The sequence below is a fragment of the Bos javanicus genome, chromosome 1 (genome assembly GCF_032452875.1).
Source record: "Bos javanicus breed banteng chromosome 1, ARS-OSU_banteng_1.0, whole genome shotgun sequence".
NCBI classification, from domain to species: Eukaryota; Metazoa; Chordata; class Mammalia; order Artiodactyla; family Bovidae; genus Bos; species Bos javanicus.
Window position 1 is genome coordinate 19,054,032 of NC_083868.1, and position 25,490 is coordinate 19,079,521.

Sequence of the window (25,490 nt, forward strand, 5' to 3'; positions counted from 1 at the left end):
CCCCCCCTGCAGCTGTTGTAGCTGTGGGTGGCACAGACGTTGGGGAAAGCCCAGTCTCCCTCCATCCAGTCCGGACTGAAGGAAATAATGTATGGTGGGAGCCTGGAGGAAAGAGGTGGGTCTCAGCAGCTGGTCTCCTATGCTGCCCAGAAAGATGGGTCTCCAAGAAAGGAAAGAGGAGTGTTAAATGTGGGCAGCTGTAAGCTTAGAAGGCAGCTGCCCATTTCCTCAGTCTCTAAGCAGCTGAAAACAGACCACTGCCCACTAATTTCTATTTTGTCTCTTAATTTTACCAAACAACTGGAATTGTGAATTCCCACAATGAAAGCACTTTCATTATCTAATTGAAAAGATGAGGTTTAGAACACCCGGCAACTGTAACTTCCATTCTTACCACACTTAAACAGTCATTTGTTTCCATGCATTATTGCAAACACATCTGTACTTCGTTCATGTAAGAGATTTAGACAGCACCAATGATCATTCTTCAGAAACAAGAACTTTTTATTTGGTTAAAAGGAGCACAGAGACGTTTGAAGACCAGATAGTTACATCTCTCTCTTGAGAGGAAGGAGCCACAAGCATTGAAGAAACTAGAAGAGAATACAGAGCCACCCCAATTTATTCTCCCAGCCAAACCCTGGACAGGGAACCCATGATCACTGATGCCTACAAATGCGTTTTTACACTATTTCAGTTTCTTTCCTCACGGAAATGTCAACGTGCTGTGCTTAACTGCACATTCATGGTGACCACTCAACTAGTCCCAACTCTTAAACCCCCTTATATGATGATAGAGGCTAAACAGAGCCAGGAAAGACCTTAATCAAACTCTGCAGGAGTTTGCCTCCAAGGTCAACACCAGAACCATCTTTGCTTTGCTGGCAAGAGAGGGACTGATTTCAGAACCCTCAGAGAGCTACTTGTGGTTATACAGGCAACATGTGAAGACATTATATTGATTGTGTATGCCACCTTTTTTGTTCTAGATTGAGTATATTATTGTTTATACAGCTATTTAACAAAGTTATTACAAAATCTGTTGAACTTTAAATTCAAAATAATTGTAAGGCACATGTCTTGCACAATTGAAATTAGACAATTCTTGCCTTTAAGTAAAATATTTGAGTAGATACCACGGTTAATGAAATAACTTCTTATTTCTGAAGACATTTCCTAAACTTCCTCTGACCCAAAGCAGAGAAACTAAAAGAAGATGAGCCACTTCTAGAAAATGAAACTTTTTCTACGGTAATAGATTTATGTGTGTGTGAATTCAGTTGACAACAGCGATACATTTCTTTAATCAAAACAGCATGTATTGAAAAATGAGACATCATAAAAATAAATACTAGAACAGTCCATTCTATCAAACACTCATGTAAAGGAAAAATATTTTGCACACTGTAAATTTCGATGCAATTTACATTACATTAACTAGATTACAACTTATGAAAGGTGAAAGAGACAAAGACAACTGCTTCCAATGCACACATTGTTCTGATGTGTTCACAGCAATTTTATCTGCATTTTATCCATCTCATCGACTTGAAGTTTGGGTGCATCCTTTAGCAAAATAAGCATGTCTCACTCCATTATTAGCACAGCATTATTTTATAAATGAGATAATGAACATATAAAAATTATTTTAGTATTTGCCTCAAGGGGGAGCTTACAGTTCATCTTGCACATCCTTTGAGATTTCAAGCCATTCCAAGCTAATGTTCTGATGCCATTCCTTATACAGTTCCAGAATTATAAAACTCTATTTTCTTTTCTGGAGCCAAGTCAGTGGATTATTATACTTCCATGCCACTTTCTTTCCTGGTGCTTTTTGAAATCCACAGTGTGGATTGGTTTGGGCTAGTTTTTGTTCTTCCTTTACTGAAAAACAGAAGAAGAAGTAAATTCAATGTCTGAGACTTCTCATCAAACTAGGCATGTCTTGGTCCAAATGGAGCTTTGTCAGACTTATTACAAAAGTATTTTTCTTCTCTCATCAGCAGATTTTTTTCATTCCTACAAAAAAATTCTGGATTATTCCAGTAGGTGAAGAGGGTAAGCAGTTCATATAAGATAATAAAAAAAATCTTTCTCTGACCCTTCATATTTTAGAATTCAGACATATACACAAATATGTTTAACCCAGTTTCAAAATGTTCATTGTAATCACCAATAAATCTTCATTTTCTTTGATCAGTTATTTTTATAATTTTGCTTTTTGAATAATCTGCCATTAACATATGATGTACTTTAATGTCAAATCATCAAAATAGTGCTTTTGTCCTACATGTAAAAACTGTCCTATCCCCTCCACCCATCATGTTTTTCTGTCCTATAGTTAAGTCATTTAATTCCCCAAAGCTTAATTTTGCTATAGTTTCTGAAACAAAGGCAGTTCAAGGCAGATTCAGGCCTGAGAGAGTTCCTCTAGCTCTCAGGCTGACCACACTCCACCCTGTCCCTCAAGCTGTGATGTCTTCTAAAGTGAAAAGTGAAAGTGTTAGTCATTCAATCCTGTCCGACTCTTGGCAACCCCATGGAATGCAGCCCACTAGGCTCCTCTGTCCATGGAGTTCTCCAGGCAAGAACACTGGAGTGGGTAGCCATTCCCTTCTCCAGGGGATGTCTTCTAAGTTTTTCCATAAGATGGCCACTTCTAAGACTCCTGCAAAAGTGACTGTTCCTGAGTTTCTCCCTTCCTGAGTCAGCCTCTTCAAGATACTTATCAAGATTGAGGCTCTTTTTTGATCCAGTTTCCTGGGAATGAGCCCTCGCCTAGATCACTAACCCCTGGTGGTTCCTGTTCATTTTCTTCTGTACTTCCTTGCTCCTACAGATGCTTCCTTCAATAGATTGCCTCCACCCCACGCTCCAGGCATTCCTCCTACCCCATCCCATTCAATCTCTGTCTACAAACACTGTGTTGCTGAATCCCTTCAAAGAAAGAAATAGTCTTTCTAAATAAGCCTGAGCCATAGAATTTCATACTATTACTTAATTGACTTCAATTTAACTGTAAATTTATTGCTAATACATGATTGTATCTAAATGATACATTTTCGAAATGTGCATCCAAATAAGTAAGATCAACACATCTCTACCCAGGAAGTTATCCTACATGAATGGAAAATAAGCCAAGCAAATTTGATGAAAAACATGAAATTCTCCTAAATGGTTGAAACAAAAGGGTGGTTAAGTTATTAATGTGGCTTTGGGGTAGCATTAGTATTTATTTGATTTAAGAGTTATCATGGGTTAAGGAAACAAGACTTCTTATTTTGAACATGACATGGAATCACAGAAGCCATCATGTGTACCCAACCGGAACTTAAACTTTCTGCAACGCACTCAGATGACAATGGATTGGAGTCTTTGATGAAGTTTTTCCTTGCTTTCCTGGAAGAAAGGAAAATGGGAGTATCTAAGAGAGGATGAATTAAGCACTAATAGCTAATTCTGGTGTCTGGAGATGGCTTATGTTTGAGTGAGTATATTTTCTTACTCTGAGAAATATGTTTGAAATTTGAGAAATATTTCCTCACCCTTGAGAATTTCCAACATGTGAAAATTCCAAGGTCTTCAAAGTATAAAAACCTGGAAGACTTGAGAATGAGCAGAGTCTCCACAATAATATACTATTTTGGAAGAAGGAAAGCAAACTTCAGAGAAAACTCAGTTACTGATACTTTGGTAATTTTACTTTTAGAAATGAGAAGATCTACATAATTTTTCTCAACTCTTTGTTCATAGCGATTAGCTATTTACAGCCCTTCATTACAGTTTGGCTGGGTTATGGGGGGGATTTATATCAAATCCTCCCTCTGCTTCATTGTTTTTCATACTGATAAATTATCTTTTCATCTATAGTCTTAGAATTAAGGGTAAAATCAGATATTTACTATTGTCTTTATTCTGTATAAAATATTGAAAACATATATATGTGTGTGTGTGTATATGTATATATATATATAAACTGAGTACACAAAATATAGTATTAATTTACCAGGCTTTATTTATCATTATTCAAAAATGGCTTCTTTAAACAGTCAATATATCACAGCTTGGATTTTTTAAAAAAAATTCTTTTGTAGCATTTAGAGTTTATATCTATTTAATTTTTTTTTTCTGGAGCTTTTTAACTCAGTAAATTCTTTAGGGTTCATGAAAAAGAAAATGAAGATAAAAGAAAAAATTACTTATCTGCATGTCCTTCCCTGTTGGAAACATTCTATCATTTTTTATTTAAAACACTGACAAAAATGTCTAGTTTATTCTAACAAGCATGCACTAATTTAAATCCACATCTTCTTTTCTTTGATATATACTTATATTTCACACATTAATGTTTTAGTTTAACTGTCAAACTGACACCTATGAAAAAATTTCACCTGTAATTCAAGGGTATGAGTAAACAGATATAAAAGAATACTCTCAAGAGTCTGGATGTTAAGATATATCACTTTATTTCAAGATGCCTACTAAAAAGTGACTCGTTTTACCATTGTTCCTATACTTAAAATATCCTTTGGAAATAAAACAGAAGGCTGTTTTTGCAAAAGGTACTACAAAGTTCACGCACAAAAATCAAGTCTGGCATACAACTTGAGGTCAAGATTAAAAGGTTTAGCATTACTGCCTGTACTTAATATAAAGAGACAGTACAGTATAGTCGCATATGTTGTGGAATTAAAAACATTCACATTTCAGATCCATCACACATATTAGCCATGAGACCCAAGGCAAATTGTATGACCCATTTAAGCAACCATATTCCCAACTGAAAAAGAGAAAACAGAAGGATACCTACTTCATATGGTCTGTGAGGATGAAATGAGATAATTCATAATCCTATAATCAAGGTATATGTTATTAGATTATATATACTGTATTTGTACTGAAAGAATTAGAATCACACTTTTCTTAAGGCAACTTAAAAACATAATTTTTTACAGAGTTATGAAAACATGTTTAAAGTTTTTCAAGTTGTCTCTCCATGTATGAATTATTTACCTTTTATGTAGCATCTGGAAACAGCAGGTTCCAAAAGCAACCAGGATCAGTAAGAGCAAAGGAATTGTTGGTATAACAACATAGATTAGATTGGGAATTATTCCTACAAAAGTAAAACAGTCTTAATGTAAACAGATAGTTGAGGCAGGATTCTGACATTATGGTTCTATAAAAGCTTTCTAAAAAATTAAGGCAAAATAGAATTATTATCAATAAGCAGATACCAAGTAAGGTCTTCCCAAAATACTGAATAATCTAATGAAGTAATATATTTATGTTTGGTTAAAAGTTAAAAACAAAATCATGCTGCATGGTTGCCATGCTCCGGTTAAATGACCATATTTCCAAACTATTATTAAATTTGCAATTCAGATAGGGACTGGCTTTCATAACATATTAATAATCTTAGCTATCTCACTCCATTAATCCTTCTCAGTTATTACTTTGAAAACAAGCACTGATTATTAAAGAATAATCATGATTAAAGTAATTGTTGATTTATTAGATATGTAATTATCCTAATAAGCTCAGTGCCATGATGACATGCATAACTCTCTGGAATTAAGCCAAAATACGTAAATATTAACTGATGATAGAGTCATAACCTAGAGACATAAGACTCCAGAGGCATAAATATTTGATCTTAATTAAATTCTAAGATGAATCATTTTTTAATCCTGTTTCATCACAGTAGATAATGTTAGGTATTCTTGGAAAAATAAAAAACTGCCACACAGAACCCCCATATAGCTTGCAATGACTTTATTAAACAATTTCTCAATGTCATAAGAGGGAAAATATTACTAATATAATTATTTACTGATCTGTTTGATTAGATTTACATGGTCTGAATGGTTTTAAAATCAGACGACTGAAAGTGAAAAGCACTAAGGTTTAATATCACATCCATACAAGAAAAGCAAATTAGAAAGCTATGTATTGAGATAGCAAATTGAAAGCCATTATCTTAGTCTAAATGCGTGTGTGCTCCGTCACTCAGTCATGTCTGACTCTTTGCAACCCCATGAACTTTAGTCCACCAGGCTCCTCTCTCCATGGAATTTTCCAGGCAAGAATACTGGAGTGGGTTGCCATTTCCTCTGCCAGCGATCTTCCCAACCCAGGGATCGAACCCACGTCTCCTGTGTCTCCTGCACTGACAGGTGGATTCTTTACCAGCAGCACCATGCTAAAACAGGCCCTAACTGATACTAAGAGCAGTTTTTTTTTTACTAAAAAGAGGTTTGCATTGGGATTGTGTTTTGTGTCTTTTGCAGACACTGGTGTGCCATAGGCACTGAGTTGAAAGCTCATTGTATGTGTCTACTACCCAATCTGCTCTTTAGTCATGTCACTTGGTAACTTGAAATTGGCCAGGGTGGCAGTTTTCCATACCACAGAAAACTCAAAGCCTACAAATTGGACTTTTTAAATCCCAGCTTACTCTAGTCAATCCCTAAACATTTACCAGTTCCCTACTGTTTATAGGCTACTGAACGTGCCAATTTACATCATAACACCTACAAATTGGGGAAGATCCTTATGAATCCACATTTTAACATGGGATACTTAGTTTAGTACTAGATACAGAAAACAAAATTTCTATTCAAAAACTGGCTTAGGAGACTTCCCTGGAGGTCCAATGGTTAGGACTCTGTGCTTCCACTGAAGGGGGCATGGGTTCGATCCCTGGTTGGGGAACTAAGATCTCACGATCCGCACAGTGCGGCCAAAAAAGAAGCACCCACAAAAACTAGCTTAGCATCATTTGTTCCAATGCAATTCTAAAATAAATCTCCATACGCTTATATTTAGTGCACTTTTTCACTAAGCAACAAGAAAATTGGGGCCAACATGAAGCAAAAGTGAACTGAGAGAGTAGCGCTGACATATACCCACTACCATGTGTAAAATACATAGCTAGTGAGAAAGTGTTGTGTAGCATGGGGAGCTCAGCTCAGTGCTCTGCGATGCTCGCAAGAGGGGGCTCAAGAGGGAGGGGATATATATACACACTCATAGCGGATTCACATTGTTGTACAGCAGAAACCAACACAACATTGTCAAAATTATCCTCCAATCAAAAAAAAAAAAAATAAGTACCTTTTCTTCTCCTTATAAGTGAGTTAAAGACATGTGAACTAATTACCTGCCTCAGTAACAACTACATTTTGATGAGTGTCTCCAGGTTGGTTGGTAAAATACGTCTTTTCTACAGGAGCTGTTGGATTAATCTCTGTAAATAATAAGTACAGTTATCATGTATAATGATAAATAAGACAAATGCAAATGTAGATGAAAATAAAAGCTTATTACAAAACAAAATAAACATTGATTTCTGAACAACTTCCAGCTAATTCTATTTTGAATTTAAATTTATATGAAATGATTTAACAATAAAGGCAGCATTTAATTGTCTCTGAATAAAAGATCTGCCTGGTTAACTCTTTGCAACTTGGATCCACTGGGTGAATTCCTGTAACCCCAGACTGCATTTAACAATCCAGAGCATCTGTGCTGATGATAACCTATTACAGGTAATAATGACCAAGGAGGTACAAAAGTAGGCAAAGATAGGCAAGAATCAGAAAGCATAAGAAAGTGAGGCACTAGCTGTGAATAAAGACCAACAAAGATGATTTCTACACTACTGTTGTTCACTCGTTAAGTCATGTCTGACTCTTTTGCAACCTTATGGACGGACTATAAGCCTGCTAGGCTCCTCTGTCTGTGGGATTTCCCCAGCAAGAATACTGGAGTCGGTTGCCATTTACTTCTCCAGGGGATCTTCCCGACCCTGGGGCTCCAGGCAGATTCTTTACCACTGAGCCACCAGTGAAGTCTTTATACTACGAAGGTGTATAATTTAGATTTCTCCTCACAACAAAAAACAGCAGATAACAGCATATGGACAGTATCCGGAATTGATGATTCAAATAAAAATGTTCTAAAGCACATTTCTGTCCCCTACAAACCATGCCATCCTTAGATTTCCTTCTCAACAATATCTGCATCTTTAAAAAATTATCATAAATTAAGGCTTGCACATTGTTTCTCTCCCTGCTTTTTCTGAGGCAAGACTTTTTCAATTGCCACACACCTGAAAAATGCTGTTGTTGGTTTTTTTTTTTAATAACGATCTGGTACTACTCTCTTGTCTAATTTCTTTCTCTAGGGCACTATTGTTAAGAATCCACCTGCAATACCGGAGAACTGAGTTCAGTCCCTGGATTAAGCTGGAGGAGGGGATGGGAACCCACTCCAGTATTCTTGCCTGGAGAATCCCCATGAACAGAGGAGCCTGGCAGGCTACAGTCCCTGGGGTTGCAAAGAAGCAGGCATGACTGAGCGACTAAGCACAAGCAGTGGCTGAATTCATAGAGAAATTAAATAGAATTACTAAGAAATAACTTGTACATTTGTTTTCATTTGTTCCAAAAATATAACTCTGCTTATTTTTCTCAGTTAATGAAAAAGAAAAAACACAGGCAGCATCTTACATTAATTTCAGAATATTAAATCACTTCAATGTAATGTTTACTATTCTAATTTGGCTACATGGTCTCTATTCATTAGAAATTTAATCATACACCATCCTATAATAATATTTATTATCTTTTAAACATATCTTACCCTGACACTTTGCCTCCTCTAGTCTTCAGTCCTACCCTACACTCATTCTTCTACAGAATTTAGGTACTCCTTGCTTCTGGTGCTCAACTGGTATTTGCTGAGCAAATAATACAGATATTATACACTTTATCAATATAGAACTGGTTATTTTTTAAATCGTTCAAAAGTTTTAATGTAATTGCTGATTGAGAAAATTTTAGAAATACAATCTAATACATGCCGTTTTTATTGTCTAAGAATAACAGTGCTTAATGTAATTTTAATAAATATAAAAATTGGATTCACTATTCAGAAAACTAAGATCATGGTATCCAGTACCATCACTTCATGGCAAATAGATGGGGAAACAGTGGAAACAGTGACAGACTTTATTTTGGGGGTCTCCAAAATCACTGCAGATGGTGACCGCGGCCACAAAATTAAAAGATGCTTGCTCCTTGGAAGAAAAGCTATGACCAACCTAGACAGCATATTAAAAAGCAAAGACATTACTTTGCCAGCAAAGGTCCATCTAGTCAAAGCTATGATTTTTCCAGTAGTCATGTATGAATGTGAGAGTTGGACTATAAAGAAAGCTGAGCACCGAAGAATTGATGCTTTTGAACTGCAGTGTTGGAGAAGACTCTTGAGAGTCCCTTGGACTGCAAGGACATCAAACCTGTCAATTCTAAAGGAAATCAGTCCTGAATATTCATTGGAAGGACTGATGCTGAAGATGAAGCTCCAATACTTCAATCAACTGATACGAAGAGCTGACTCACTGGAAAAGACCCTGATGCTAGAAAAGATTGTAAGCAAAAGGAGAAGGGGGCGACAGATGATGCGATGGTTGGACGGCATCTTCAACTCAATGGACATGAGTTTGAGCAAACTGTAAGAGATAGTGAAGGACAAGGAAGCCTGGCATATTGCAGTCCATGGGGTCACAAAGAGTCGGACATGACTTAGCAACCAAACAACAAGTCATGCTATTAGATAATATGCAGGAGCAGAAAGAGGAGACCAAGTTCAAGTCACATAGTACTTCTGGTATAGTTGGAGAATAAAGTTCAAAATATTGTTACAATTTGTAAATTAGTTTTACTGCTTGCTCCTCCAATCCCCACACCACTAAAAAGCTAACTGCTGCTGTTGCTGCTAAGTCGCTTCAGTCCTGTCTGACTCTGTGCAACCCCATAGACGGCAGCCCACCAGGCTACCCCATCCCTGGGATCCTCCAGGCAAGAACACTGGAGTGGGTTGCCATTTCCTTCTCCAATGCATGAAAGCTAACTCAGTTCAGTTCAGTTCAGTCGCTCAGTCGTGTCCGACTCTTTGTGACCCCATGAATCGCAGCACGCCAGGCCTCCCTGTCCATCACCAACTCCTGGAGCTCACTTAGACTCACATCCATTGAGTCAGTGATGCCATCCAGCCATCTCATCCTCTGTTGTCCCCTTCTCCTCCTGCCCCCAATCCCTCCCAGCATCAGAGTCTTTTCCAATGAGTCAACTCTTCGCATGAGGTGGCCAAAGTATTGGAATTTCAGCTTCAGCATCATTCCCTTCAAAGAAATCCCAGGGCTGATCTCCTTCAGAATGGACTGGTTGGATCTCCTTGCAGTCCAAGGGACTCTCAAGAGTCTTCTCCAACACCACAGTTCAAAGGCATCAATTCTTTGGCACTCAGCTTTCTTCATAGTCCAACTCTCACATCCATACATGACTACTGGAAAAATCATAGCCTTGACTAGATGGACCTTTGTGGGCAAAGTAATGTCTCTGTTTTTCAATATGCTATCTAGACTGGTCATAACTTTCCTTCCAAGGAGTAAGCATCTTTTAATTTCATGGCTGAAGTCACCATGTGCAGTGATTTTGGAAGCTACCTACTTACCACCAAAATAGCACTGACTATACAAGCAAGGAATTTAGTCAAGCCAACATCCTTCATAAACAAGACACTAAGCTCAAGGAAAGAAAATCAGTTACATATGTGTATGTGTGTGTTAGTCAGTCATGTCCAACTCTTTAGCGACCCCGTGGACTGTAGCCCACCAGGCTCCTCTGTCTACAGGATTCTCCAGGCAAGAATACTTGCCTGGAGGGGGTTGCCATATCCTTCTTTACCACTGAGCCACTGGGAAATCCCTCTCCATCAGTTACATATAAGGTAAATAAAATGAAAATAAAGTACAGAAATTCTAAGTACATTAATAAGACCAACCATGGAAGTGTTCAAGTGCTTCAAAAACAATAAGTACATAAAATAATCTTGCTCAAAAGCTATACATATTTGAAGATTTAGGTAGAATATAGAAGATAAAGGAAAAAATAATTCCTTGTCTAAAATGCTGTTCCATAAGTAGTATAAACTTAGACTACCTGATACAAAACAGGATTCAGAGGTAATAGTGTCCTGAATAAGGTGGTAAGTGTGATGCAAGATAAAATAATATACAAGGGTCAGCTAAAAGTTCAAAGAAAGAAGATAATATTGTATTAAGAATATACCATAATATACTTTGTTTCATTTAACAGTTTCAAGCACTTAGTGTCACAAAGTTAAAATGTCAGAGAATTTCAACTTTATATTTTTCTAAGGAAAAAAATTTAGACAAAGAACCTAAGTGCAAAACAGATTTCATTTTGCAAAGGCTTCTAAGAGGGTAATGATGGATTTAACCACCAAGAGGTTTAAATAATAAACTCACCAGGGATAAAGAGAGAAGGCTAATATACTCAAGCGCAGAATAAATATAAGAGAAAGGTAAATCTAATCCAACTAATCCCTTGTGCTTTACAGTCTTATGAGTAAAGAAGTATAATTTCAAGAGAATAATGGAAATAGCAGCACTTGATTATAATTGCCTACCATGAACATATGCTTCGAGGTCAAGTAGACAGCCCTTGGGAGAGTTCAAATGAAACTTCCAAACACTGAGAGGAGAAAAACAGCAAAAAGACCTCAAAGCCTAAGTGTCTAAGTTGACTTTCTCAGATCATTAAAAAGATGAGTTTACATAGTTCTGATCAGTCTCTTTTTTGGTCAAATTTCAATTCAGTTCAGCTGTCCTGTTCAAAATAATTCAAGTTTACCATTTCAGTAGGAAACCATATTACCGTAGCTCAGGTCAGAGCAATCTCTCCATGTGCTGCATAGGGTAAGAAAGCTGGAGACTTCAAACAGAAGGAAACTGAGGAGCCATATTCCATAGACTGAGGGCCACAGCAAGAACATGCCACCTGCCCCTACTTTTCTGCACCAGGGTTCTCTGACATTCGGATTTTCACTGAGGAGTACAAGCCAAATATCATGCCATTATATGATAAGCTAATATCCCAGAGGAATGGTGCTTGGTTCCCTTAAATATACCAGAAAATGTTCTAAAAAACTACTAATCACATGTGTAAACTCCTAGGTGCTTTGGTGACATACTTATTTCACATGCACTATACTAAATGCTTAAATGTTTGTGAATAGATATTTATTCTTCATAAAACCTGTTTACAAAAACACAATTTGGCCTTAATATTAGAAATAATTACTGTCTTTTAAAGATACCTCTCTGGATATTTCTAGATACTCCCTTCTATTTAACTCATTGGGCAGTTGTTTGCTTTATAGCTTAGGCTGTTTCAATACTCTGTCATCGAACTGCAAAGTAATTTTGTGTTTCACTGCACAAAAACAAAAAGAGCCCAGGTAGCATAGGCTAAAGATGAAAAATGTAAGCCAATACACATACAATCTGCTCCTACTGACTTACAATGCTTCCTACCTGGTTCATACTTGCAGATGTAATTGTGCTTCATGTTGCACCTGTCGTCATTCCACTGGTAAAGGTAGGGGCCCCCAAGGCCAGGGTTGGCCGTTGGCTGATGATACATCACAACACACTTCTCACTTCCACAGGAAGGTTCATCAGTGTACCAGTTTCTGCAAGGACAGAGTACCAGGGACACTTCTCAGTGACTTCGACTGTTCTACTCTGACATCCTCTACAGGTAATGGACATCTCCCCCCATTCTTTGCCCTCTGAGTCCCCCCCAGAGACTTCTGCCTCCTCAGGATCCCCACTCACCGGTACTGGGAACTGCTTCCATCCGACCACTGGTAGAGATCTGGGCAGGCACCGGATGTTTGCCCCTGGCCATTTCTCCAAAGCCCTATCCAGAAATCACTATCGGAAATTCCTATTCCTGGCTTTGTCAGGTTCTGCAACATGCTTTCTATTAACTTCTGTTCTGCCTCATTCTCCAGGCTCAGAAGGGCTCCTCCTTCGCTCTCGCAAGCCAGCCGTGCCTCCTGAAAGCTCACGCGGCTGGACAGCTCATGAAAGTAGGCCATCTTGTAGCAGAGATGCTTGAAATCAGCAAAACATACTTTTTGGCCTGAAAAAAAGAAAAGATGTCCATGTACTGATTACCTGAACTATCTTCATAATGGTACTTACTACACATTAAAACGAAAGAACCAATCAAATCAGAAAGAATCTACCAAGAACGCTTCTCCCACTGAACCACTGCATAAAATCTAGAAAATATTCTAGATTCCTACTTCAATCTACAAATGCTAATTGATACCCTAACAAACTAGTAACCCAAACTTTTCAAAACAGGGGAGAAGAAAGTATAAGTGGGTCAGTTGTGTCCAAATCTTTGCAACCCCATGGACTGCAATGCACCAGACTCCTCTGTCCGTGGAATTCTCCGGGCAAGAATACTGCAGTTGGTTGCCTTTCCCTTCTGAACCAAGGGATATTCCTGATGCAGGGATTGAACCCAGATCTCCCACCTTGCAGGCAGATTCTTTACCATCTGAGCCACCAGGGAATCAGTACACCAAGGAAATTTTTGTAAATCATAATTCTTCTGGCTTACCTTTTGCAAACTGATAGCTAAAGCAAGTGAAAGTAGATAAAGAAATGTCAAGTATACACAGTAAAGGAAGCTAAAAGGTCAAAATTATGAAATAAGAATCACAATTCACAAAGGAATTAATAAAAAGTAAAGTAAAGCAATCTTTACATAAGGCATCATGAAGTGAATACATTCAAATAATTTAAATTTAAATAAAGTGGCAAATATAAACTGTAAATATTTGTTTTTCTTGTATATATTTGAGAGCAAACATATTAAAATTCAAAGTTAATAGAAGTCAGTATAAAGGTAAGGGTAATAATAAACAGTTTATTAATATAGTGTGGTATTAGAAGTGACAGGTAAACCTTTTAGAGTACTCTAGGATATTCAGAATTTGGAACAGAAATTTAAAATGCAAATTTTCACTTGTATTTTAAAGGTTTTTATAAGTTACAACACTCAGTTCAACCATCTATGCTGATATCTATGAATGATTTTAAAAGTCACTATATAGAGAGAGAATACAAATTTATGTCACGATATTAGATTGAACCACAAATGAAGTTTAAGATAATTCTCAAGAGTTCTTAATGAAATATCACCTTTTATCAAGCTTCACTGCTACGACATCACTAACAACATCTGTGAAGACTTAAATACATAGGCAAACAAAAGTTTGACTTAAAAGGCCTCTCAAAATTGAATTTCACATACCTCTACATATAGTTCAGAATGAATACTCCTAATTACTTCGTGACAGAACTACAAATATGAATGATCACACTGCATCATAAAAAAGCCATATAAATAACAGGAATAGTGTCCAGGATTTAGCAACGGAATTCCTATTGTTCTATTGTTTGCACCTGCCTCTTTTATCACCAAGTAAGTATGCCAAGGTTATAGACACGGTCTCCACAAAGGTCATGCTGCTCTGTTTTGTTTTTCATTAGCTTCCATGATTCACCTCAAATCTTTGCTGCCAACTTTAAAAACTGCCATGGCTCTATCTCTGTCATTATTCCTTATCCCCAGCCTGCTGTCCACAGTCTCCACCTCCCTTTCAGTCTCTCGTTTCAGCCTGAGCTTTGCCCTTGGAAAATAAGCTAGTATTTTATGTAAAATTAAGGTGAGTTACTTTATACCAAGAGATCAAGACATAGCTTTACTGCTTACAATTCTTATTCTTCTTGGGATTGAAGGCTTTATTCACTGTGTATTTAATTTTGTAGCTGATCAAGGAAATCTGTCAGTATTAGAGGGCTGTTATAACAGTTTCTAGCCAGTGTTTTAATATTTAAAATAAAGCATTCAAGCTTTATACTCTTAATTACAGTACATCACACTGAGCCAGTGTTGGTATCACATCCATTCTCCTCCAGAATCAGCAATTAATGACCTCTGATGACACTTAGAGGCAGGAGGGAAGAAATCAGTGGAAGGCCATTAACCTCACACCAGTGTTTGAGTGATAGGCATTCAGTATCTTGATACAAGCTGAGAACAGCCAACGAACAACACAGAAGTTCCAGCAATGCAAGCAAGACAGCCAGGTGTCCTCTTTGTCTCATTAACTGTGATCTGGACTCAAGACTAATGCACTGAATAATAAGAACAAATTAAGAGACTGCCCCAACTATTAATGAAAACTAACATGTTAATATGAATGACTACAGGAAACTGGAATTAAAGAGACACCAAAAGGACAAATGAGCCTGAAATAAATAATCTGGGGGAGATGACATGGAAGTCCCAATGGTTGATCCTAATACAAATTTTTTTAATTTCTAATTTATTATTAGGGTTTGTGATGATGTCAGTGTTCAAAATGGTTGTCCCTGGCAATACTTTAGTAATGCCATTAAGCCTAGTGATTTTTAGGCTTGTATTTTTAAAGCAATCTCTATCTCTATTTTCATTTCTACATCTTTTACATACTTCTAAATCTCAAAATATATCTGAGCTGCATTCCCTTGAGCTTTCAATGTGTTCAATTTTCCACCCAAGAACCTCAGACTTCAATGTGATCCCAGCTTTTGAAATATTAACTTGTCCAATGAGATTGTTTGGCAAGATAACAGAAAGAAACCAAATTAAAAAAATAAAAACAGATTAGACAGAAATTTTAATGAGTTAAAAATTATTTATGTAACAAAGCCAGCAACAGTAGTTCAGAGGATATGCCTAGTTCACTTTATAAGCTAAAAGTCTCTGCTCATTATCTTTGACATACTGAAAAATAAATGCAGAGATTTGTTATTTATGATGAGGACACAAGAAAAATGATGAAATTGTATTTATAAAATTAAAATAGCACTTCTAATTAAATGCATAAGAGAGCTTTCAGTGTCTTGTGGAAATTCCTAATACCACTACTAGGTATTAGAAATGTCAACCTGTAGATAAACATTAGTCTATACAGAAATAATAATAATAAAGGAAAAATCTAGAGACAGGGATTATATTTTAAATAGTTAGGAACTAATACGAGGAGCCCTGGACTATAGCCAGCCTTTGCACTCTCTGCGCCAGGTACCATTTCTTTGGCAGTGGATGAAGGAATGGTCTAGGATCCTGGAAGATGGGGTGTGGGCTGTGGTGGCTGCATATCAGGGGGACTTGTAGAGGACGAGGACAATGGCCGATTACCAATTACAGACATATGTTAACTGCAAAGTGTACTAATGGAATATCAGCTGTGTCCACACATTTTAAAACTGAAGTTACTAGCAGTTTAGCTTTAGCAAGGCAGTTTTAAGGAAATTATTAGCTATACTGCACATTTTTATGGTATTTATATAGAAAATCAGTTAAAGCTGACACTGAATTTCTTCACATTCAATTCTATTTTATTATCGACTTCCACCTTAGTCAGCAAATTTGGTCCAAGTTGCAGCACAATCACCAGAAGCAGCAGCTACTGAAACACTCACCGCTTCAGCCGACACACTTGGCTGCAGGAGCAGGGGAACTTTCAACAGCTGGGAAACAAATGTTGCCCTAATTCCCAGAAAAGTTCCATCAATACGGGCCTTCTGGAAGCAACTTTCCCACTTCTCTGAAGGCTAATCTTAGGGAGCCATTACGACTACATCCCTTCTCATTCTGTGAGATCACATGGAAAATTTCCTTTTCTCTTGTTTTTAGATATTCAGAATAAATCCTCCATTGACTTTTTTGAACAACGGGAAGCTAGTCTTCCATCTACTACATCTAACTCCATTTACTACATTTAATCTTCCACCGACCATTCTACCACCTGTAAAATAATCAGATACCCACCTAGCAGTTTTTATTACACTAAGGCTAGCTTGATGACAATTTACTAAAACTTACCTAACATCTGTGGTGGGAAATCTCCCTTTATTGTTGGCTTATTTACAAAAGAGAAAGACTTTTTACCTAGGAGTCAACAACTCCTGGTTTTAATACATACATTCATACATGCATGCATGCACACACACACACACACTCATACAACTACACAGATACATATGCACTTTAATTCAGTAATAATTTTTAGTATTGCCTGCTAAAATAATCATTCCTATCATTATCACAGCTAAGATTCTATTTCCACAAATAGATAATTCTGTCTTTTTTCTTAGTCATAAAAATTCCTGTAGATCTAAATATTGGCAGAGTTTTAAATGTTTTTAGTAACAGTGTAAAAGTGGGACCAATTCATAAAGTCATGGCAAGAATTTTTCTTCCTGAATAGAAAGGATCTATGATTTGGTTTGCGGGTGTGCATGTTAAGTCACTTCAGCTGTGTCCGACTGTGTGACCCTATGGACTGCAGCCTGCCAGGTTCCTCTGACCATGGGATTCTCCAGGGACAAGAATACTGGAGTGGGTTGCCATGCTCTCCTCTGGGGGATCTTTACCACCCAGGGATGGAAAGCCGTGTCTCTTACATCTTCTGCATTGGCTGGTGGGTTCTTTACCATGAGATCTACCTGAGAAGCCTATGATTTGGTTGGGTTTCATTTATATTTATAAAATTTCTGAAAGTTGAGTCCTTAGTTATGAAAGTAATAACATTTTTTCTTACACCTCACACTATAATCACATATTAGCAACATTAAATAAGTATGGAATTTTATCATGTTTTTCAATAAAAACATGGAAGACATACTGTGAATTCCAGTTGTTCAATTATGATCTACCTTTAGTTGCAAAGAAAAAAACAAGTTGTACAAAAGAGGACCTACATGATAAATCTTCCCCAAATCAGACTAACAGGACTTTGGACATTTCACTAGAATACCATAAACCAATTTGCTTTTCGTGGTTCTTTTTTACTCTACTCAAAATCAAAGGGATAAATATGCTGAAACGATAACATACAATGTGAAATGACTTCCGATCATAATGCCCAAACTTTGAAACTAAAAAGGAAAGCTATCAGTTATTCGTTCTGCTTTTACTGTTCAATATCACACCAACTTTTAAGACTTTTTCATCATAAAAATGTATTGCTATAATAAACTTTACTTTTGCAACAGATTTTGTAATGTAATTAATTGCATAGTGCACTATTAAGATCATGCTGGAATCCATCTTCCTATACTGACAAACAGCGAAAACTATAGTCTTGGCCATTGTTTGAATAATGGTGGTATCAGCAAATCCTAACTCTCCACCTGGGAAACACCACAAGTCTTCTGATAAGAGGATGAAATTTATTTCATTAACCTAGTATTTATAATAAGATCTACATAATAAATGTAAACCAAGTAATCATGTGAGTGAAGAATTCAAACATTGAATCACTAAAAGCTGACTTCAATCAATAAGAGCTTTACTTGAACTGTGGAAATATTAGGGACATTATTTAAAACTTTCCTAGCCTCAGTTTTCTTACCTAAAAAGTAAGAGTAGCTCAGCGATTTAAAGAAATAATGATAATAGCCTGAGATTTATCAATAGCTAAGTGTGCAAACCCTCACAGCTAGCACAATCCTTTGTTTTTCAGTCGCTAAGTCTTGTCCAACTCTTTGTTTCTCCATGGATTGCAGCATGCCAGGCCTCCCTGTCCTTCACTATCTCCTGGATCTTGCTCAAACTCATGTCCATAGAGTCGGTAATGCCATCCAACCATCTCATCTTCTGTTGTCCCCTTCTCCTCCTGTCTTCAATCTTTCCCAACCTCAGGGTCTTCTCCAGCAAGTCAGTTCTTCACATCAGGTGGCCACAGTATTGGAGTTTCAGCTTCAGCATCAGTCCTTCCAATGAAGATTCAGGACTGATTTCCTTTAGGATGGAGTGGTTTGATCTCCTTGCAGTCCAAGGGACTCTCAAGCGTCTTCTCCATGCCCTTGGGTAAATTAGGAAAGAGGTGATACAGGCTGGTCTCCTGTAGGTGGCCTCAGCGGTAGCTGTGGGGCCTGAATGCCTGAGTGACCTCTCACCTTTTCTTGGTGAGCCTGTGTCCATGACACGACCTGCACTATTGTGTTTGAACCCCTCTAACCCCACAACTGGATGCTGGGAAAGATTGAAGGCAAAAGGAGAAGGGGATGGCAGAAGATGAGATGGTTATACAGCATCACCAATTCAATGGACATGAATTTGAGCAAACTCCGGGAGGGAGTTAGTGGAGGACAGAGGAACCTGGCGTGCTGCAGTCCATGGGGTCACAAAGAGTTGGACACTGCTTAGCAACTGAACAACATCAACAACAACCCCACAGCAACCCTATAGTGTGGATGCTCTCATCCCATCTTAACAATGAAGCAAGGGAGACACAGAAAAATTAAATCATTAGCCAAATTCACACAGCTCATAAATGGTTAAGGGTTTGGAACCAGGCAGTCTGGCTCCACAGTTCACACATGTCCCCAAACTTCTAGGCTGCCTCCATGGAGGTCTCAGGTATATTTTTCTTAGGTGAAAAAATTCATGAATAAAGGGACTGATTCATATATACATAATTAGTATAACCTATGCTATCATGTTTAGCATTGGCTCATGATTGATTACTGGATGGCTAACACATGCTTAGGGTTGTACATGGAGAGTTTCCCTCTAAGCAGAATGCAGAATTTCTTTTGGTTAACATTTAGACATAGGTTTCCTACTGCAACATCCATCTCAGATTTTCAGACCCCATATCTCCTCAATGATTTTTAAGTCTAGACCTTCTATTTTCCAAACAAAATAGACAAGGTCCAACCTGAACATATCCCCAACAAAAAGGAGTATAACTTTAGTCAAATTGCCAGGCTATGTTCTATCATCAGTGATATATTAAAACATGAAAGAAACAATCTCGCCTGATGGTTGTGTCTATCATTTACCTGTGTGCCAAGCATCTAACACAGAAGACAGAGAGTTGGAGAAGATCAACATTGCTAATGAGACCATCAGCTGAATTTCCACTTTGGACATCTTTATATAATACTGTCCCTTTTTAATGTTAATGTAACAGATATTATCATCTTCCAGTAAAAGAATTATGAAAATAAAACCATAAAATAATGAAAAATGGCAGGTAAGGATTAATGACTATGATGAATGTGTAGTTTATTAAGTGACTGCTAATAAGATTAATTCATTCCTCTCTTGCCCAAGAGATACTTAAAGTAATTGCATCTTTGAAAACTGCACTATCATCACTTTATGCTTTTGATGACGTCATGGAATAGTACCACAAGCTGGAATACGCTCAGCAGTTTTTTTCAATTAAAAAAAAAAACTTGTGTGTCCCTTGCTATTAATCTATGGGCTACTGGTCACCACCTATGGGCTACTGGTCACCACCTATGATTTTGTAATATTCTGTGGCATTTGGATGATTAAAATGGAAGTCTCTAAATCATTCAGTCTTCTAAATAAAATGTTTGCCAATTTCAATAATTTCAAGTGAATACATATTAAAGTGTTCTGCAGAAATATGGAGGTACCCTGAAACACACCTAATGCACTTTGCAGTATAAATAGATTGATGGATCACTGCTGGGTACACTTAGAAAGTAAACACACACACACATTACTTCAGAACACTGTAAATGCTTAAGAATATCCACGTGCTCTTCAGATATATTCTCCCATCTTAGAGACCTGAATTTTGAATTCTTTTTCATATGTATGCATATACCCCCAAAGTAAAATCGTCTTACCTTTGTCCTAAAGAAGATGTCATTATCCACCAGTCACTTCACAAATTTAAATGACTGCACCCCCCCAGAGATATCCTCTACACAAGAGATCCCCAACCTGCCTGAGGGTCTGAGGTACAGCTGATGTAATGATAATAGAAATAAAGTGCACAATAAATGTTAACGGGCTTGAATCATCCCCAAACCACCTCCTACCCCTCGTTCCATGGAAAAACTGTCTTCCACGAAATCAGTCTTTGGTACCAAAAAAGGTTGGGCCCATTGCTACACATCTGTGTAGAGCAACAAATCAGTACTGGTCTAAGATCTTAAAGCAATTCCCAAATTAGAATCAAAAATTCACTAGATATTCTGTGATCACTGTCTTCATGGTTATATATTTTTATTGCATATTCATGCATCAAAATAAGCATAGCCAGGAATTTATAAACATACTTTTCTATTACTGCTGCTGCTGCTGCTGCTAAGTCACTTCAGTCGTGTCCGACTCTGTGCAACCCCATAGACAGCAGCCCACTAGGTTCCTCTGTCCCTGGGATTCTCCAGGCAAGAGTACTGGAGTGGGTTGCCATTTCCTTCTCCAATGCATGAAAGTGAAAAATGAAAATGAAGTTGCTCAGTTGTGCCCGACTCTTAGTGACCCCATGGACTGCAGCCCACCAGGCTCCTCCATTCATGGGATTTTCCAGGCAAGAGTACTGGAGTGGGTTGCCATTGCCTTCTCCATCTATTACTGCTAGATGCTATGAAATCTTATGAGGCAGGTTAAGATAATGTTTCATAAGCTTATTCTCCTAAAATGCTTTCACTTCATTTATAAATAATGCTCTCAACTTTTAAAAAGGTGGTGTATGTAACAGTATTGGAAAGTATTTTATTGTATAAAGTTATGAGTTCTTATCTTTTTTCCCTAGGATAAATGATACATTATATGGAAATTATAATGGTTATAATGATCTTCAATAACTAAAAAATGCATTACATATATTGTAAGTATGTTCCTAATAATGGCCCTAAAAAGCTTGTTTCAGTTGACAGACAGTTAAGTAGAATTTTGGTAAATTGTCCCTAGTGGCATGAAAAAGTTGACACACCTTTCAAAGCTTAACAGCATCCAGGGAGACATTAGACCTAATATTTCTGAAATATCAGGCTTTAGACTGCTCTGTTTTCATGCCATCATGGCTGATATATACATTTTTAAAAATTAGTCTTCAGAGGATAAAATTACAAATCAATTTATAATGGTTAGATTTCAATGTGAGTTTGTATGGCAAAGACAAATTATTCATAAGAAGAACATAACTTGGTAATTATTTTACTATCAAGTAAACATCATCATTTATGTTAAATTGAATAAATCATGTTCACTTAATTAGAAATTTTCCAGATGTCACCTACAAGATGTCTATAAATACTTACTAGAAGAACACAGCAAAAGGTTTGTAAGTATTTATGCAATAATAGAACACAACATAAACTTTTCATCAATGGTTTTTCTCAAGGTCTGCTTTATGTATTCTTCTTCTCCCTTTGCAAATTTTAAGAGATGAAACAAGAATATACCTAATGGAGACTATTTAAATCAGTGAAGTTTTTCCGTGTGTTTAAGAAACACCTTAAGCTCAGAGCCTGATCTCTACTGTTCATTCATTTGCACGAATAATTCTGACAGAGACAAAGGCAGTCAGATGCTTAATTTACACATTCAGATGAGTTTGTATGCTGGACTTTTCTTTGAAGCTAACATCGGCAGGAAGAATCCAAAGCTAGGGCTTGTGTAACCTTATTTGATTCTGCAATGTTTTCATTTTATATTTAAATAATAACAGCCTGGGAAAAAAATGTAAGCAATATGTATTGCCAAGTGACCTTTCACACAATGTATTTAATTCCAATATCTCCAGAGGGCCAAAAAGTTAGTGGAGAGTGATTGATACCCAGACATTGAAGGATTGTATTCAGAAGATGCAGAACATCACATTGCTGAGGGGAATATCAGTAACAATTAAGCTTAATAGGCCAATTTCTAAAGGTCTGACTTCACTACTGATTAAGTCGCTGTCATCTGTCATCTACCTCTAGTGACACCTGTTATACAGATGCACAGAATGTGAAAAGGAATCTGTGCTTTCTACATTAAAAAAAAAATTACACACTTAAAACCCAACCCACATATCTTCAACGAATGTCTATTGCAACGCTATAATTAGCATCACAAGAAACTTCAATAAGTGTAGCTATGCTCAATTTTCCTGTAAGGCCCCATTCATCCATCCTAGGCTTTCGAGAATCTTGGCTTTTTTTTTGTTTGTTTTTTTTCAGAAACCTTCCCCAAAAGTAAGGGAGAGTGAATGTGGTATGAATTGCTCAACAACAGGACAGTAAAAGTCGTCGAAGGAAAAAAAAAAAAAAAAGGCAAAGCAAAGGCCGGGAAGCTTGCCAGTTCTGATCCCTTTCCTGGGCATAGACTCGAACCGACCTAATTGGGCATCTACTGTGTGCATAGACCTGCATTGATGATCATGCACAACTCAACCCAACTCGAGCCGATTTCGTGTTCTGAGAAGTCCCCAACTTGCAACAAGGTATGTAAAGGAAAGATCTCCTCCCACGACGACCAGTGGCCTGGTCTTTGTCAGCCCTCCTGAGAACAAAGGCTGAGCACCCCGGGGTCGTGAGCCACCCACAGCGAACAGATCTGGTCTCAGAAATCATCTGCATGAAACCCGTGCGGGCGGGCGGGGACTGGAGTCGAGCCAGGCCAACAGAGGGTGGCATTTCTGCAGCGGCTCTTCTGTCACTGGGCTCCGTCTGCCTCCGCGGTACCCCACCCTTTCTACAGGTACCAGCCCTGCGGCCAACTCTCTTACAAAGAAAGTCGAAATAAGTCCTAGAAAACGCTGTACTGCCCAGGATGAAGCAGAGCTCTCTTCGTAGCCACTAAACCAGGCACTTCCAAAAGAATGTAAACTTTTCTGGGTGTTTAGGGAGGGATGGGGAGAAAGCAGCATGCAATCAATTTCCTCCTGCCTCCTCCGGCCCCCTACCTATCCCGCACGGGTCTCCAACCCCTGGGAGAGCCTCCACCCCTGGACACGCCTGCCCTCGCCCGCGCGCCCCGCGATCCCCTCTCCCGGCTTGAGAGCCGGGCGGGCTGCCCCGGACTCACCGCTGACCACCCGGCGGCAGAAGGCTCCGTGGCCGCAGAGCAGCGCGGCGCCCAGCAGCAGCGATACCACGCGGCTCATCGCGACGGGGCGGCAGGTGTGGCGTGGAGCGAAGGTGGTCTCTGCCCGCCTGGGGGCCCGGGCTCTAACCCCGCAATCCCCCTGCCTCCCCGTTGGAGGCCCTACTCCCGCTGTCCGAGCCCGGCTGCCCGGCCCCCTGAGAGCATCGCCTCGGGCCGGACCTGGCGCCGGGCGCGCTGATGCCGCGCGCGAGTGTGCCGGGTTGGAGCGCACGACCCTGCGGGTGCGCGTCTCCAGAGAGGCACCCGAAGTGAAGCGGTCCCGTGTCTGTCCCAGAGAAGAAGAAGGAGCCCCGGTGTGGCCCGCACCGTGCCCCTGGCTCCTCTCCTCGGCCTCTGGCCAGCGAGAGGCTGAGCCGGTATGCCCAGGTCGTGGCTCCTACAGACGCAGCAGCAGCTCTGCGCTGGAGGCGCCGTCTTATATACCCACGTCCCCGAGGTTCCAGCCCCTCGCCAGTAATAATTTTTAACTACTTCGTCTCTCCTGCCCTGCGGTGCATCCTTGGCCCCTCCCCTAAAAACTGGAGCCACTTTGAAAACAGTCCAGTCAGCAGCCCCACCTCCTCGCGCTCTCCTCTTTCCATTCGCTAGCAGACTCATTTGTGTAAAATGAGACAGTTTTGCTATTAAACTCTGGCAAAAGTTGGATCCATTTGATTTTCTCAAAGATTAATGGCCACGGGGATGCCAAGTTGTGGGGCCTTTCTCTCTCTCTCTCTCTTTGTGCTATATTGCTTTATCATATGTATTGCTAGATGCAGGGCACTAGCCACTATTTAAGATGGATTGGTGGAGTGGGAGCCAAAACCTATTCGATGAATTATACTGTTTGGCAGGTTTTCCCCCACCTCGGTTCTGCAAGAAGATTACTTCCAAGCAGGGTTGTTTGACTAAATTGCCACAGGAGTAAATTGAAGAGAATATTTGAAACACAGTTTTCCCAACTGATTTTCATCTCAGTATTTCGGAATACTTGGGAATTTCCTGGACATAACGGTATGCATTTCTTTGCAATCATCTATCAGTGAGGTATGGTGCTAGAGAAGACTCTTGAGAGTCCCTTGAACTGCAAGGAGATCAAACCAGTCAATCCTATAGGAAATTGGTCCTGAATATTCATTGGAAGGATTCACGCTGAAGCTTCAATACTTTGGCCACCTGATGGGAAGAACTGACTCATTGGGAAAGACCCTGATGCTTGGAAGGATTGAGGGTAGGAGGAAAAGGGGAAGGCAGAGTATGAGATGGTTGGATGGCATCATGACTCAATGGACCTGAATTTGAGCAAACTCTGGGAGACAGTAAAGGACAGTGAGGCCTGGCTTGCTGTAGTCCATGGGGTGGTAAAGAGTCAGACACAACTGGGTGACTGAACAACAAGAACAAATCAGTGAGGTATGGTTAACAAACGAACTTTTCCATAACCTGATTTGGTCTTTATTGTAACAGTCCACTCAAGGATGCTAAATTTTCCTGGAGTACTGAAAAGAAGTTCATGAGAGTTTCATCTATATCTGGTCCATTATAGGAACCCTGAGGATGGTCTCATAGTGGGCTTCAGTAAGACTGATATTTTGCCATTAGGTTGTTTTCAGTGCATGAGAATGTGTTAAATAAAATCCTCTG

The 25,490-nt window shown here is 38.8% G+C and overlaps 1 protein-coding gene across 1 annotated transcript; it reads right to left on the reverse strand.

The window, feature by feature from the left end:
• Positions 1-480: 480 nt before the first annotated feature.
• CHODL (chondrolectin) lies at positions 481-23,868 on the reverse strand. Its single transcript, XM_061426059.1, has 6 exons — positions 23,787-23,868; positions 12,710-13,019; positions 12,407-12,564; positions 7,163-7,249; positions 5,014-5,116; positions 481-1,884 (listed from the first exon to the last, which is right to left on the reverse strand). Exons 1-6 carry the CDS (start codon positions 23,863-23,865, stop codon positions 1,800-1,802), a joined length of 822 nt encoding a protein of 273 aa, XP_061282043.1. The 5' UTR covers positions 23,866-23,868; the 3' UTR covers positions 481-1,799.
• Between the last annotated feature and the right edge of the window lie 1,622 nt (positions 23,869-25,490).